The sequence below is a fragment of the Bos taurus genome, chromosome 2 (genome assembly GCF_002263795.3).
Source record: "Bos taurus isolate L1 Dominette 01449 registration number 42190680 breed Hereford chromosome 2, ARS-UCD2.0, whole genome shotgun sequence".
In the NCBI taxonomy this organism is placed as follows: Eukaryota; Metazoa; Chordata; class Mammalia; order Artiodactyla; family Bovidae; genus Bos; species Bos taurus.
Genome location: NC_037329.1, coordinates 1,853,834 through 1,870,267, shown reverse-complemented (window position 1 = coordinate 1,870,267; position 16,434 = coordinate 1,853,834). Strand labels below are relative to the sequence as shown.

The window sequence follows — 16,434 nt, the reverse complement described above, 5'->3', positions numbered from 1 at the left end:
CCCAGGCCTAGCTTTGTGACTAAAGTGTATTTTTTTAAAGTGGAGAATGGGAGATCTATGACAGTTTAAACAGTGACAAGGAAAATGATACCTGATGATTCGAAGGCGATGCCACATTTAACTTCTTGTCTTTCCTGGGACCCTACAAAGGAAGGAAGGAAGAGGAAGCCGTTTGAGTTCTTGCTGTGCACCCCTGCACTGTGCTCCTTACCTGGGCTCTGCTCTGGTCTCCTGCCTGCCTCCTGGAGGAAGGAGGATTCCAGTTGTAATTGGAAGTTCTCAGAAACCAGGCACAGTCGCCTCTTTTGCTGTTGCCCTTTCTTGTCTTAGTGGATTTCCTCCTCCTCCAGTTGAAATGGCTCCTTTACAGAGCACTGGTGCCAGAGGAGCTGTGTGTGTGACTGTGTGCCCCTCTTTCTCCCCACCCTCAGGTTTGTGGATGGAGCTGTGCAGTCACATCATGGAGGTTCCACAGCTGGTGCTGCAGGCCTTCTGCCTCCAACCAGGACTTTCTTCGTAATGCTCTCGACACTTAGCTAAACACTACTGCAGCCAGCCTAGCAGGTCCCAGTGCCCTCAGTCTCCAGTGGACTCTTTGGGTTCGTCTTACAGCAGATCCTGTTTGGTGGGCTGCCAGGCAACTTTTTAGCTAACTGTAATGATAAAAGGGAGTATTAATCTATTCTGAATCATATCTAGTTGAATGCATGTTAAAACACACACACACACACACACACACACACACAAAAAGCTTGCTCAATCTACCTGCAGTGACTGATGCAGAACCATCATATGCAAAATCCAAAGGAATGGAAAAGTATTTTACAACTTGTATCACTAATGCACTGTTGTAATGTATGCAAAGTCTTAAAGTTATAAGTGTTAAAGTGAATTTCTTCATAGAACATCTGAGATCTCTTCGATGATTCTTCAGCCTTTTGGGGTTGAGGTGGGTTGCCAGTTGGATATGTGGACTTTGACTTTCCAGCCATCTGTTCCTTTCACGCTGACCACAGTGAGAGAGAGTTGCAGGCAAGGGGAGAGTGTGGGGAGGCCCAGCACTGCTTGGGGTGCAGCCAGGTTAATGGCTTTCTTTCCATTTAGGCTTGTGGGGTCTGTGTGCTGTGGATGTTCTTAGGGATTGCCATGAAAGATTAGAGTAGGGTGCCAGTACAGTGAGGTGATATAACAGCAAAACAGTTTTCTCTAAACGCTGTCTAAATTTTTGTTACAAATCACTTACAGATGGATATGATGTTTTCTATATCTTTATTGGAAAAGTCCTATGTAAAGCTTAAATTATTTTCCTGGGATGGAAGAGAAACAGCCACACTTGGAGGAGGTATTGGCCTCTCCTTTATTTAGCTTAGGAAAAGTCATCCCTATTTTTTTTCCCCTGAGAAATGTTTTAGTCTCCTGAAAACATGTGTAGGAATTGCTGTTCTCCCTCCCACAAGGAAGGGCAACGATACCAGCTGTGTTACGAAGAAAGCTGTACATTTAAGAACTGTTAAACGGGAACAAAGCTTTGACACTGATGGTTTCTTGCAGAGAGGCAGGGCTGTGGCTGTCCTTAGGCCCCCGCTTGATGGGGACTTGTCCTGAGGATGCTTGGAGGGGCTTGTGGAGATGGGAGTGGGAGGGTGAGGCAATGGCTGGCCTGTCGTCTGTGGCCCCTTCGACCATTTCTCCTGTGGCTGAAGAGACTTGGCACAAAGCAGTGGACAGCACAGGGCCAGGCAGCATCGAAACGTGTCTGCCAGTCAGAGCATGTTTGCCTGTCATTACAGGAAGGAGTTTGTGTCTAAAATCTGAGTATTGTACATAAGAAGCCAAGAGGATTTTTTTTTTTTTTTTTGATTAAATGTCCCCAGCCTGTATCAATGGTTGTATGTGTCTGCCTGTCCTCAGATGGAGTCAGAGGGGCTGAGAGTGGTGAGGGTTTGTGGCCCTTCAGCCTGTTGGGGGTGGGGGTGCCCCTATTCTACCCTGTCATCGTTTCGAGTGCTGTGGGCCTTGGCTGGGGAGGGGACCCTAACTTTTCTTACAGCTCTGGCAGCTGATCAGGGCTCTGGCACTGGGATAGCATTCAGCCCTGGTTAGTGAGTGGGACAACTGACCGCTGAGCCTTTGGTAACTGTATTTTCTATAGTAAGTATTTGTCATAGTTTTCTTTTTCACATTTTATTTTATAAAAAGTTTAGGGATATTTTTGCATGGATCATTGTAAACAGAAGATTTATTTCTACTGTCTGTAACATAGTATGTTTACTGATAAGTACTTTAAATTGGAGAGCACTTAACCCACCTTTGTATGTATGTGTTTGTGTGTTTCTGTGTGTGTAGCAGTTATTTACCCCAGGCACACCATGTCCGCTTCAACTCATTGTTGGTTATTCTATCTGTTTAGTGGGTGGTTGGTAATGTTCTGAGGGTTCCGGGGCAGAACTGATCGGTAGCAGAGAAGTAGGTTTCCCCAGTTTAGTGTAGTAAGTGAGTTTTGTATAACTCTTTAAAAGTCCCAGTCTCTCTCTCTCTCTCTCTCTGTCTGTCTCTCTCTCACACACACACACACACACACACACACACAGACTGCCTCTAAGGGTTACAGTCATTTGAATTCAGGAGGAAGTTATGAGAAGTTATGAGGCTGTTTCTTCAGTATTGTCTGAGACACAACACACAGGGTGAGTGTTTTCATGAGCACTGAATTAAATGGTGTTTTTAAGAGAAAAAAAAGAGTGGGTTGTGTTTTCTCCCCATTTACATCAACTTATAAATACTTAGCCCCCTTTAATTTCTAAAAAATCTTACTTCCCTTTTGTGAGGTTGAGCTGGGAAGCTTCATCAAATACTGCTGCATTATGGAATACCTATGTGTGGAAGTCTTTTCAATTTTGAAACTATCAGGGCATCAGTTATCAAATATGAAAGGTAGAGCTTGTCTAGCAGGTGAGAATCTGGACATAATGAATAGTAACCAAACTATCATTTGTTGTAATTTTAGCAGCATTTAGTTCCATTAAAATTAAGGAATAGAGCTTCTGTAATAAAATGCATAATTTGATATCCTAAGCACAATAGTAGAATATTCAGAGAAATTTTGCATTTTTCGTATGTGACATTCTTAATTTGAGAGTCTTTTAGCTAAATTACAGTTATTTTAGAAATTGAGACAGGCAAGTAAAGGAATTAATTCTGTAAACAGATACCATCATGGGTATTTTTGAAAAATTCTGTTCTACAGCCCTCCTCTAAGGTTTAGGAGATATGTTTCTTTTGTTTGGATCTGGGCCAGGTGACTGAACATTTTCCGATGAGTGATGATCCTCCCATCAGCTTGCTATCTGTGAGGGGTGCAGCCAGCGTCAGGGTCAGGGCCACTCATGGTAACAAGCACAGAGGCGCTTCAGGATCTTTTATGTCTCTTGTGTTCAGTCTTCTCTGAACATTTTTGTTGGTTTGGTTACTAGGCCTCCCAGTTACATTACGTGACTCTGTTTCTTGAGTGCTATGCAAATGTGGTGTTTATAGGAGCCAAGAGCAGTCCTGAGCCTCGGGCTGGGAACCTGGTCAGTGTGTGCCCCCTCCCAGACTCGGCTCTCAGTGCCTCTCCCTCTGCTGGCGTTGGCACTGCACACACAGGAAAAGGATCTGGGGGCTCGGGGTGTGCCGTCTGCAGTGCTGTCCTGTCACAGAGGGGCGAGAGCATAGCTGACACTGGACGCATCCATGTTGGGCCTGCTGTTTAAGAAGGAGACCCAGACTTCTTCACCTGAACTTGGTAGACATATGGAAACAGTATTACTCTGACCAGTTGGGCCGCCTTCTCCCTATCTGGCAGCTAACGGCTGGACGCCCCAGTTCTTGCCAGCCTGGGCATCTCCCAGACAGGATAGGACACCTGTCTGACATCCTCTGGCCATGCAAGGGTAGGCTTGAGGATGTGGGGCTTGAGGTGGGAGACAGCTTCTGGCTCTTCTTTTGGTGCTTTCTAAGGAGGGGGTGTGTCTTTAGAGCGGAGTGGTTGGCATAGGGGAAGGGCAGCCTGCGTGACTCCCTCTCTACCACATTTCAAATGTTGGCATGTTTTTTTCTCCTGAGCTGTTTAACACTCAGCCTGAGCTTTCTGAAAGGAGCCTGCAGATGACATGCTGCAGAGGAGGGTCTGATCTTTTCAGGTAGAAAGTTGCAGAGTTGATGTTTCAGAGGATTTGTCTTTCCCTACCCTATTGACTTGAAGAATAGAAAACCTCTGGTGTAATCTTATTTGAATCCCCAGGACCAACCTCCAGTCACTTGGGACAGAGACAGGAGAGCCTGGCACCTCTGCACAGGGAACCTGCAGTGAGCACTGGGAGGCTGTGCTTCCAGGATGCGTGTGTTGAGAGATGATGAGTGTCTTACTTGGCCTCCTGAGCCCTGCTGGTCTCCTGTAGGTCCTCGTGCAGACCAGTGGTTAGCAGAAGGCCAGCTCTCCTGTGTTCCTGGGGGGTTGCTGTGATGATGGCCACTCAAGAGAGACCTAAGGGAGCCACTGTTACTGACTAGGAAACGGTTGTTTTTTTTTGTTTGTTTGTTTTTAATGGTTTTCGAATACTGTTTTTTTAGACCATTCTCTTAGTACTTTTTACAAACGTAAGTCAACATTGTCTTCCAGTGTTAAAGGCACTCCCCCGCCTTTGCATTGAACTAAGGTGTCAGTCGATACAAAGGAATGGAACATCCATCCTGAGCCAATTCCATAATGTGTAAATTCTTACTATTTTAATTTTTTATGCAATCTGATGAGTAGATGAGCTCAGATTTAAAATTCTTAAAAGCACGTTTATTGTAAATTGTTATGTATTAATACTGCAGTTTTCAATAAAGATTGACTTGTGTTGCATAGTGTGATTTTCATGCTTTTTCCCTATAGGTTTTGCCTCCAGGTGGCTTGGCCTGGATGGGAGGTGGTGTAGCATCTCTCACCTTAGAAAATCCAGGGGGTTCCGGCTCAGCCCCCGTGACCTCGGCAGTGTGTACAAGTGTGAAGGCGGCGGGTTGTGGGGAAGGGGAGGGAAGCCACCCTCTCCTGGGCCCGTGGCCTCAGTCCTCCTGGCAAGAAGACACACCCTTCCCCATTTCACCGAAGGGGAAGCTCAGACCCAAAAAGATTACGGACTGCCTGTCCCCCAAACTCACATTGCTGGTAAGTTCAGCTCAACAGAGACTCTAGAAGCAGCTGGGGACAGAGGTGCTGAGACAGCTCCTAGTTTTCCTGAGCCTCTGAACACTGAGCTGCTCTCCACCAAAGCTTTGGTGGCCTGGCTTATTCCTTTAGTCTAAAGAAAGGCTTGAGGTGGAAAGGTAACGGGAGGGGAGGAGAAAATGGATAGACACCAACAGAAAACAAGGGCTGGCAGCCAGGTTATTTTTCACAGGTTTCTTTATGAAATTAAATGTGGTTTCTGCTTGGAGAAGGTATAGTGCAAGAGTGACTGTACATGCTGCTGAATTCCCGTGGGCCACAGGGGCGTCTCTGTGCTCTGCCCCATGCCAGGCCCTGGCCACCCTCTTCGGTGCCCCTCCTCCATGGGATGTGGGCTTCCTTCCAACCTACATGCCCACCAGCTTCTGGGTGGGTCAGTCCTGGGTGCTGGGCCACAGAATTCAGTCCTTATGGCTTCTCACACTCACTTAGGGTAAGGCAATCTTTCTGTGTCACTAACAATTCTCTATTGTTGGAATTTAACAACAAAATCCAAACTGGAACCAGGTAATGGAATCATCCCACAGCTGCAGGTGGACTGGTTACAAATCCTGACAGAAGTTTTCAGTTGACTATGGTTCTGTTTTCTTTCCACTATAAACAAAACACATCACAAGTAAAGAGAGGGTGTCCAGCAGCCAGGAGTGTCTACAGAGGGACTGGGAGGAAGTAACAGGCGGGCTCCGGATGTTTTTGTGCCCAGAATTCCTGGTTCCTGCCCACCAGGGATGCAGGTTGCCTGGCCCACCAGCTGGGGGCCTGTGAAGGGGGCAGGAGGGCAGAGAGGTACACAGCCTGGCTCTGCAGGTGACTGAAGGCAGAGGCGGTCTCCTGCCCAGAGAAAACAGGAGCAGGAGGGATGATTAGATGTGCAAAGAAGAGGGTCCAAAGCAGCCATCCTCACACGCGCTGGCCTGTTGGGTGGTTCTGAGCTGTGGCTCCCAGGGAGCCCTGCACAGGCCTGGAGGGTGTGGGAGGTTCACGTGCCGGGGGCCTGCCTCTCCAGCCAACTTCTTCAGCACCCCAGTACTGGGGAGGAAACTGAGAATGCGGGCACTGAGTGGACCCCATACTCAGCCCTGCTAACTTGCAGTTTGCAGAACAGAGGGCCGGATGCGGTGAGCCTCAGGTAGGAAGAGCTGGAGGCCCACCAGCAAGGCAGGTCCAGATGGTGCCACTGGTGGGGCACGGGCTCACTTGCGGAAGGGTGCCAGCCGGCTGATGCTGTGCCAGAAGGTGGATGGCTTTCGCTTGGGCTCGGCCAGCACCAGGACCTGTTGCTGAGGCAGGCTGGTGGGGAGGGCTGGATGCTTCTGGCGTGCCAGGTAGTAAGGTCGGCCGAGGGCTGGCAGGGGAAGAGTCGGGGTCAGAGATGCCTCAGGAGTTAGGCAGTACGGGGCAGAGCCTGTAGGGGTAGACTGGGCCATCCCCAGGCTGCTTCAGACATCCCCCTTTGCTTCCCCTGGGGTTGTCCATATCCAAGGGCCTGGGCTGCCCTCCGTGGCCTGCAAGGGGTGTAACCAGGGGGGACTGGAAGGTGTGGGGCGTGGAGTTGCTCTCATGGTGATGTCTGTAGGAATGGGCTGTCAGCATCTTGGCTAGGCTGGCTGCCAAGCAGCAGTCCTGCCTGGGAAAGAGCACTGGCACTGACGCTGCTCGGGGGGTCTGAGGGGGTGGAGGGCAGGAGCATCCACCAGGTGCCCACAGTGCAGGCTTCCTCCTCAGTGGGCCCTCACAACCCACCTGTAAAGGGCAGTGGGCACCTCTGAAGACCCGGGTGCTGGCCATCACCCGCTTACCTTTGGGCTTCCCCATGGCCTGCTGCTTGCTGGCGTTCAGCATGGCCTGCTTCCTCTGCAGCTGGGTAATGGAGAAGCCTGGGAGGGGGCCACAAATGAGACACCCACTTCCCGGTGAGAACGCAACTGCCTTCCCATCTCCCCTGCCCACGGTCCTCTCGTTCTGGCACCAGCACAATTTGTGTGTGCCTGAGGGCCCAGCAGGCCGCAGGGTCTCACCCACCTGCCCCACCAGCCAGCTCTGTCCACCCAGGCAGAGGAGATGCTCTGAGGAGCTTCTCTGGGGGCCTCCCTTGCCCTCCCCCATGACTCAGCCTGACCCATTGGTGGCTACTGTCCTTTTCTTGGCACTCTAGGAGAGGCTCTGGGCCAGATCAAGGACTGACCTGGTCACTGCCTACTGTGATGGCCGGGGGACCAAGGACAGGAGGGGAATGCAGTGGGGGGATGCCTTGCTCATGTGGGATAGGGGGAGGCTTCTGGAGGCCAGTGTCCACCTCCCTCTCCAACTGAGCAGAGGCCCCGCCCTCTAGAGTATGTGCATGTGAGCAGGTCGGGGGAGCAACCCTCAGGCATGCAGACCCACAGCGAGGGTCGAAACCAAGACATGCCCCAGAGCCTCACCAAACCCCGAGATTTTCCTGATGTGAGACCTGCCTCTCACAGTTGCAAGGTCATGTCGACTTCCTTGCACCCAGGATGCAAAAAGTGCCAGGCGGGCCCTCACATGGAGCAAGGCCGAGTGGGGTCTCGCACCTGTCTCCTGGTCCAGCCGCACCTGCTCCCGCTCCCTGGCAAAGGCCTTGAGCCAGCGCTGCTTCTGCTCGGGCTTCTTGGCACACAGCAGGTGGCTCTCGCCTGAGGGGCCACAGCACAGCCGGAAGGCGTTCCTGACGCTCACATGGAGCTCTCTATCCTTCCCGTCCTCCAAGTCCACCACCTGCAGGCTGTCCATGTCCACTCGGCCCTTATAGTAGAGCACATCCCGGCGGAGAAGGTCCTGCCAGAGACAGGGTGAGCCCCTGGCCCGCCTACTTGCCCAGCGCCTCGGCCTAAACCACTCTCCTGACCACATTTAAGGCCCTGCCTCATTTTCTGCCCTGAGATTGGAAGGGCCGGTGGGCTATTAGCCAGCTCCTTGTCTCGAGAAATGACAAGCCTGGCTCGGCCCACAACTGCGTGCTGAAACCATGGCTAGGAGCTGCTGTTTCAGTTAACAGTTACTCAGCGGCGTGGTGGGGGTCTCTGAACACTCATAGTCTCGCGGGGGAGGCAGCCATGGAAACAGATCACAAGCAGGACCCGCACTGCACAGCAGAGAAAAGCAGCAGTCTGCCAGGGCCGGGCAGAGCCCGCGCTCAGGAGGGCTGCCCGGCCACGTGGGCCCGTTTTCAAGAGGGAGTAGAGGCCAGCAGCAAAGGGAGGCCTGAAGGCCGCTGGAACAGAAGATCCCAGGGTTGGGGAGGGTAAGCTGAGCTTCACAGGGAGAGAAGAGTTGGCTTGAGGCCCAAACAGGGATTTATCAGCACGGAGAATGTTCTTACCAACACTGGGCCCTGGTCAGACTGTGAGGGTCACCCTCTGGTCCCTGGGGCAGTAGGCTCCCTCTTAGACGCCTCCTTCCCCCGACTTTGGCCCAAAGCGCCTGACCAGGGAAGGGCGGCCCCGGGGAGAGGAATCGCGTGTGTGCAGCTCGTTTTCTCGGGGCAGCTGCTTCCAGCCCTCAGCCTCACTCCCGCCACAGCTGCTCTTAATAGGCCCATCCAGCAGGGAAGAGTGACTCTGGTACCTTCTTACAGTAGATGAGCTGGTGGTCAAAGAGAAAAAACATTCTCTGCTGGCTCTTGGCTTGTGGCTGTGTGACACGGGTCAGCTCCCCCGAGTGGATGAGTTCCGAGCTCCTGACCAGAAGATCTTCCCCCTGTGGAACCCAAGGGAAGCCGTGAGCTGAGTGCCCCAACCCTGGGGCTTAGAGCAACGCTCTGCTGGGCTCTGTGTCCTGCCTCCTGCTGAGTTGGTGTGGTCACTGTTGGCCTTGTCTGCCGTGGCCCCCACTGGGCCAGGGCCTGGAGCAGACCACAGAAATTGGAGGGAAAAAAATGGTGGTTTGGCCTATAAGTTGTTGTCTCTGCTAAGTGAGGCCCTACAGCAGCCAGTGGCATATTTGCATTGTAGCTGATCCCTATCGAGATATCATCAAACTAAAAGATACTCTGATTTCGAAGACTTAGTATGAAATAAAGACTGTGGCTATTTCACCAATGACATTTTATATGTTGATTACACGTTGAATTGATATTTTAGATATGTTGAGTTAAAACATTGTTAAAGTTTCTTTCACCTGTTTTTTTTTTCACTTTTAAGATGGCTGTATGTGCACATATGCTCTCAGTCATGTCTGACTCTTTGCAACCCCATAGACTGTAGCCCACCAGGCTCCTCTTTGCCCATGGAATTTTCCAGGCGAGAATACTGGAGTGGGTTGCCACTTCCTCCTCCAGGGTATCTTCCCAACCCAGGGATCGAACCCACATCTCTTGTGTCTCCTGCACTGGCAAGCAGATTCTTTACCAACTACGCCACTTGCACATATAAAATTCCCTGTTGTGATTCACATGGTACTTTGATTGGACAGCACTCCTCTTAGAGAATAATTAAACTTGGCTGAAAGTTACTTCCAAGGCCAGTCTTTTAAAAGAGGTTAAGGAAGTCTTCTTCCAGCTCAGTGTACCTGAAGTCCCATCATCAGACATTGTAATTTCAGATGAAGCTGTACCATGTCTGGTTCCTCCAGGAAAATGCAAATCATAGCCAGGTGTTTGTTTGGGATAAGTGAGTTTGTGGGGACCCTTGGCCAGGGCTGGGCCTCCGAACCCATCATCAAGAAGCAAAACCCAAACACTGAAAACAAAACATAAACCATAGCACTCAGCCCCACTCCCAGGGATTCTAATTGCCTATTTCTAGGGTGGGGCCCATGAATCTGTTTTTTCATTGTTTTGGTTGGTGAGTGAGAGTGGAGAGAACAGGCCAGGAACCTCATCATTAGTTCAGGCCTCCATGCTGCCCTAAAAGGTGAGACTGGCCTACATGAGGGGATTGTGTGTGCCTGGAAAACAGAACCAAGAGGCTCTGACCGGTGGCAATCTGTTTCTGGTCATGCTGTGGCAAACCTGACCACTTCTTTTGAGAACCCCAGTAGTTAACTCAAACTTGGGGGCCCAGCGTGTCCCTGGAGGCTGGTTGGTTGCACCCTGGGAGGAGCATGTGGCGTATTATACGTGTCCTGAGCCCTTCACCAGGAAGGAGGCCAGCAAGCCTCCTCTGGGAGCAGCGCCTGAGGCTTGGTGCTTGGAGAAGGGCCAGGCTGGCCCAGCAGAAGCCCAGCTCTCCCTCCTGACACTGTTTGCTGGTTCCCAGGAGTGTGGCGCCCTGCTTCAGCTCCCTCTTACGATTTCTCAGGGGCAAGCATGGTTTTAATGCCAGGGCCAAGCCCTTTGGTATTTTCTGAGGTATTGGATCCTCACCTCCCAGTCCTCTATAGAGCTTTGCCACTGAGCAATCTTGTCGATGTTTTCAAGTCTCCGTTTCCGTTCATTGATGAGCTGGGCCACATTCTTCATGGCATGTAAGGCAGCTTCCACGTCCTTGAAATCCCTGGGGCCAAAGAGAGACAGCAGAGGGCTTACTGGATCAAGAGCAGAGAAGGGCTGGGAACATCCTGGAGCCTCCGGTGCAGCTGCTTCCCTCGAGGGCTCTGCCCCGGGCCATTTCTCCACTTGTCAAGTGCACACTCCCATCTTCTCCATAAAGGAGGCACAGAGCAGAACTTTATATCCTACTCATGCCCTCTTCCTTCACATTAAGGATAGCTTATGAAGGCAGGGACTGTTAGATATTTTAAGCCTGTGCTGTTGCCCCAATCCCTGCAGCATTGCCCAGCACACTGAGCCTCAACAAATGGGCTGACCCAAGGCCTGGAGAGCCACCCCTCTCCCCCAGCACCCTCCTACCTGTGCTGGGGGTGTGTGTACTTGAGCAGCTCTGCCAGTTGCAGAGGGTACTTGCAGATCTTCTGCACGGGTGTCAGCAAGAAGCCATCCAGGGAGATGTCAATCATCTTCTGTAGCAGCCGGCATGCCTCGAAGAAGTACACATACTTGCTGAGCTTGGTGAGGCGTGAGAGCTCCATGCAGGCATTGGGGTGGTTGTTGCAGTACTCTGAGTAGATCTGGAAGTCTGCTTGCTGCAGGCAGAGCTCAGGGTGAGAAGACAGTCTCCTGCTCCCCCAGGCCATGGGCAGTGTTGGGAAAGGGGTGGGAGAGACTGCAGGGGATTCAGGCTCTGTCTACCTGCCTCTTTGGGCACAAGCTATGCAGAATCATGCCCAAGGACATGAAAGACCCCAGAAAACTCAGGTACAGAGTGCCTATTGCTAGTTGGCTTTCTCTCCTGGGCTCTCAGCAGATATTCTGACAGTATGCCAGGTACTGGGGTGAAATCAACGATACTAATATGAAAGGCCAAAAAGGAGGGAGAGGGAGATTGAGATGAAATGGGTGCCGGGCCAATGGCTGTGCCTCCCAGGCTGTCTTTCTTCTCAGCCCAGTGTTTTGTTTCTTCCTTACAAAGCTCTGGCTTCACATCTGAAGACAGCCACTGTCAACTTCTTTTTTCAACACCACGTGACACAGACATATCCATGTTGCACGTGTGTCGTACGGGAGACTCACTGTGTCTGTTTTTGTGTGTATCTTTCATCTACCTGGAGTCAGAAGGAGACCAGGGCTGGCATTTAGCAGCCTAGGACTTTGTGAACTCAGGTGGGAAAGGAGGGTGGCAGCAGCTGGCTGCCTGACAGGCCGCTGTGACCGTCACACTGGGTAATGCTGATAGCATGCCTTGTTAGACCTGCCCTAGTTCCCACTTCCCCGTCACAACTCTGCTAAGTCATTTCAGTCGTTTCCGACTCTGTGCCACCCCAGAGACAACAGCCCACCAGGCTCCCCCGTCCCTGGGATTCTCCAGGCAAGAACACTGGAGTGGGTTGCCATTTCCTTCTCCAATGCATGAAAGTGAAAAGTGAAAGGGAAGTTGCTCAGTTGTGTCTGACCCTCAGCGACCCCATGGACTGCAGCCTTCCAGGCTCCTCCATCCATGGGATTTTCCAGGCAAGAGTACTGGAGTGGGGTGCCATTGCCTTCTCCTGCCTGTTGATAAATGGACCCAGATCCACAGCCGCTCAGGTACCCAGACACACCACCCGCTCCTGAGGTCTCCCTCCTCAGCTCTCCATCTGCCACTGGCAAGAGGTGGCAGGGCCTCCCCACCCCCCACTGCTAGTAGCCAGAAAGGAACACAGGTTGTCCTTGATGGGCTGGCCAAGGCATCTTCTGCTCAACCTCGTGTGACTGCCACAGGAGAGGGATAAAAATTAGTCCATCTACCCCAGACCAGTCCAATGAACCTTGGCTAAATGTCAACCGGCATTTAGAGTGGAAATAAGAAGTACTTCAACCCAAATTTCAGTGTGTTTACTGTGTGAAGAACCCCAGAATTTGCTAGGAATGTCCTTAGGGGTGCCCAGCCCGCCTCTGCCCCAGGCAGTTCCTTTCAGGGCTGAAGCCTAGGCCCTCCTGCTCCAAGGAGCATTCTCTTCCTTGGGCCTCACCCCACGCTGACCCCCAGAAATGGTGACACTTCTAAAACACAGTAGAAGGGAGAGGGCAGTTGGGGCCAGGGCTGGTGGGGTAGGGCGAGCCCCCAGCAGAGATGGGCAGAGCAGGGGCTGCTGCCCAGGGAGGGCTTGGGGCCCAGGGCCCGGGGCCAGTGTGCTCACGTGCTCCAGGAAGCAGGCACCCAGCTCGCTCAGGTGCGGCCGCTCCCGGTTGAACTTCTGCTCCAGCGCCTTCACAAAGGCCTTCTGGCACCTGTATATGTCCTCGATGTTCCCGAAGATGATGCGCAGCTGCTCCTCGCTGAACATGTCTGCCCGCTTGCGGCACTGCCTGAGGTACCCCTGGGGGTGCGGGTGGTCAGGCTCCCCTCTGGGCCCCCGCCCCACCAGCCCGCCCACCTGCCAGCAGCCTCACCTCGCAGATGTCCCGCAGGTGCTTGATGTAGTCTCGCTCCGTGCTGAGGATCTCATTGATGACATTGGTCCGCATCTGGTCCCTGCTGCCCTGCGCCTCGGTGCCCCCGCCATCCCCAGTCCCTTGGTGCCCAGGCCCCAGTGCCTCATCGTCTGCAGGCTCGTCCTGGTTCACCCGCAGCTGCAGGCAACACGGCCAGTCAGAGTCCCCCCAGGGTCAGGGCCCAGCATCCCACACACTGACGGCAGGGAACTGACACTCAGATGACTCACGGCATCACAGGGGCAGGAAGCTCCCGCATCACCTGAGTAGTGCCCAGAGGGACAGGGGAGAGCAGGTCCGAAGGCGGGTACCCAGTCCCCATTTTCTCCCTTACGTTCGGCTCTGCCAGCACAGAGGCTAGAACGGTGCAGATGCTCACTATAGGGGTTCTGCCAGCACCTGCTCACACTGGGCCTACTGGGGGCTGTGAAGCAAGTGGACAGGTGATGTGGCCTTGCTGGCTCTGAGACGATAACTAGGAAAGGCTCAGGGGGCAGAGAGGGCTGTTAACCCAGGAGATCTGGGGCAAGAGAAGCAATGAACCCCAGGGCCTGAGCCCTCCCCTCCCCACTGCCCTCTGCCTGACCTTTCGGAGGCTGCACCAGGATTCCTTCCCTGGAGACCAAAGGCTGCCTTAGGTCTGGGTTTGCTCCCTGTGATCTCCTGGGTTAAAGACTGAGCTTGTTCTTGCCTCAATTCCCTAGGTGTAGTGACAGTTCCCAGAGTCCAGGACTGTTGTGAAAGTTAGAACTGAGGATCTGCGCAGATGGTCTGCATAGCTTCTGGAAATCTGGGAGGCCCAGCTGCCTGTGGCAGTGGTATTCTAACATGCAGAGGGACCCATCATTTCTGACCCATTCTTCTCTGGCCACTGAGGACTCCTGGAGAGAGGGTAGGGGTAAGGTGCAGTTGGTGGTGGCGCAGGAGGAAGGCTGTGTCTCAATTCCCAGGCTGGGCTTCCTGGGAAGCTCACCCAGCCCTGAGCCTGCAGTCCCACCCGTGGGTGAGACATCCACATCCAGCACCTCAGACCCCAGAGCAGATTCAGGCTTGTGTTTCAGAGCCTGCTGCTGGCTCTTCTCAGGTCTAGGAAAAGCCAGGGCCAGTGCCATACCCGCACAAAGTTCGCTGGAAACCAGCCCTCGCCATCAGCGACGCGGCCCCACCACCACTCTCTGTTGGTGGCGTCCATCACTTCGATGACATCTCCAGCTTTGAAGCCCAGTTCCTGGTCATCCATGGTGACATGGTCCCAGAGCGCTTCGGCACAGACCACACTGCCATCGCTGATGAGCTGTGGAGAGAGCCAGGGAGGGCATGTCAGGGGGTAGAGGTGCTCCTCTACCCTCTGCCCTCTGTCCACCAACTCTGGAAAGAGGGAATCCTGGCTTGTTCACAGAGGAGTGGACTGATGGAGGCTCCCCTGAGTTCCGCAGGGGGAGGGGGCTGTGCCCAGGGCATATGCCCAGACATGCACTATGTCTAGACTGGTACTGAGCTTATCACTGGAATCTGGTAAGCCATCAAATCGGAGTGTAAGCGTGCTGCTCCCCCTGCACAGGGCACACATTCCTCTCATCCCCACCGGGCCGGGATGCAACTACTGGCTCTCAGCTCCCGCTGTGTCTCTGCTGTGCTCTGTGGTGCTGGGCCAGGGCACTGCCAGCTGCATCTCTGCTGTATCCCCTGGCCCCCATCAGGGGCTCCTACTGTGGCCCTGGAGGGGACCTCAGAGCTGGAGAGAGAGAGGCCTTGCTCCTTCCTAGTGGCTTCTTGTGGACACGCAGTACCCATGAAGCCACCTGACAAGCAGCAACGCCTCTTTCCTCGGGTCTGGCAGTGCCCAGCCATTGCAGTAGCTGGATCTGGTCTGCAGTGTTTTTTGAACACTTGCAGAACCAGTCTCATGGCACCCCAGGCACCAGGTGAGCAGTACCTCTCCTCAGAGTTCTAGATCTCCAGCCCACAGGATTCTCACTCTTACTGATTTCAGCAGTTTCCCTTTATTCCCCAGCTCTAAAGAAGGTCCATCTTAAAACTGCCATCTCTGTAACAGAAACCTCAGGGCTGTTCTTGAGCACGTGGTGACTGAGTCAGCTACTTTATACCTGCTGAACAATTCTCAACATTAATTTCTCTCTGTGGAAATGACTGGTGTGGTTCCTCTTTCCCATACGATCAGAAATCACATCAGGAGGGATGCTCCCCTCCCAGGCAGTCCTTGTGCTCAGAGCTCTGTTTCACACTGGGCTTGAGGCAGGAGGTAGACCCCCCACTGCCCCCACCCAGGGTGAGCAATTAAGAGTTTATTCCCTGTGGACAGGAACTCCAAAATATCAATAAGCAGGACAAAGAGAGAAGGCTGAGCCCTGCCCATATAAAGATAAGATACCACACATTTCTCATTCTTGAAGTTAAGGAGACCTTCCTGACTAGAAAGCTCCTTGGAGGTCAAAAGGGGAGTGATGCTAAGTCTACCCATAGGCCTCTGCAGTGGAATCCATCTTGACTGAGATGCACAGGCACATGGGAGGGTCCCGAGATATACCAAATACATACTCAGAACCAGGCAAATCAAAATGACTGGCCAAAGGAAAGTTGGAGCAAATGCCCCATAAAAGTGATTCCAACTACCATAAGGGTGTGCCTCTGAGTGTGCCCATGAGTCTATCCACACGTACCGTACACTTCTTCCTACTAGTACGCCTTTGACTTATTTCATTACTCTCTCATTACTCTCTCATTACTCTCTTTGTGGGAAATCTTTTCTGCAAAGCTGAAGGGCCAGGGCCTTGTCACCGACCACTGATCTAGTGGTCAGGTTTTGGGTCTCTAACTGTTGTGACCCAACTCAGTCTCTGGCAGGGAACTGAAGCCCTGCTTCAAGCCACTGCAGGATGAGGCCACCTGAGATCAGGCTGAGTCCTGCTTTCATGTCATGGGGGCTCAGTATCTGCTCCGTGAATGACAAGCGGCTCTGTGGGCTTTGGGCAGGAGGAGGAGCGGACTGGGGCTGCCCAGGAGGTGAGGGCTGTGCCCCTCTACTAGGGCCAAGTGTTGGCTGTCATTGTCACAGACCTGGGCCAGCTCTTTGGCCAAGTGGTCAAGGCCTTGGGGCATCACCAGACAGGCCCTCTGTGCTGTTTCCTCTTCTGAGCTGCTGCCCAGCGGGGGCCTTCTCTGGGCGCTCCTAGGGTGGTATGCATGGTAATCCTCCCACCAAAACAGGAACTAGCAAGACTGGCTGGTC

At 52.7% G+C, this 16,434-nt stretch overlaps 2 protein-coding genes across 9 annotated transcripts in view; one reads left to right on the top strand and one right to left on the bottom strand.

Annotated features, from left to right (window-relative positions):
• FAM168B (family with sequence similarity 168 member B) overlaps positions 1-4,888 on the top strand; it is a 41,171-nt gene extending 36,283 nt beyond the window's left edge. For all 4 annotated transcript variants that reach the window (XM_005202196.3, NM_001109790.1, XM_015474406.3 and 1 more), the window contains 1 exon segment: positions 432-4,888. The gene's annotated coding sequence lies outside the window, so the exon portion shown is untranslated.
• A 522-nt stretch (positions 4,889-5,410) lies between these two features.
• ARHGEF4 (Rho guanine nucleotide exchange factor 4) overlaps positions 5,411-16,434 on the bottom strand; it is a 331,537-nt gene continuing 320,513 nt past the window's right edge. For 4 of the 5 annotated variants that reach the window (NM_001192073.2, XM_059892237.1, XM_059892244.1 and 1 more), the window contains 9 exons: positions 14,299-14,478; positions 13,143-13,322; positions 12,890-13,069; positions 11,064-11,296; positions 10,578-10,707; positions 8,840-8,971; positions 7,807-8,050; positions 7,051-7,128; positions 5,411-6,596 (listed from right to left, as the gene is read on the bottom strand). In NM_001192073.2, the coding sequence (NP_001179002.2) occupies positions 6,445-6,596; positions 7,051-7,128; positions 7,807-8,050; positions 8,840-8,971; positions 10,578-10,707; positions 11,064-11,296; positions 12,890-13,069; positions 13,143-13,322; positions 14,299-14,478 (1,509 nt within the window). In that variant the 3' untranslated portion in view covers positions 5,411-6,444. The remainder of the gene's footprint in view (positions 6,597-7,050; positions 7,129-7,806; positions 8,051-8,839; positions 8,972-10,577; positions 10,708-11,063; positions 11,297-12,889; positions 13,070-13,142; positions 13,323-14,298; positions 14,479-16,434) is intronic. The other variant, XM_059892236.1, reaches the window with a different exon arrangement.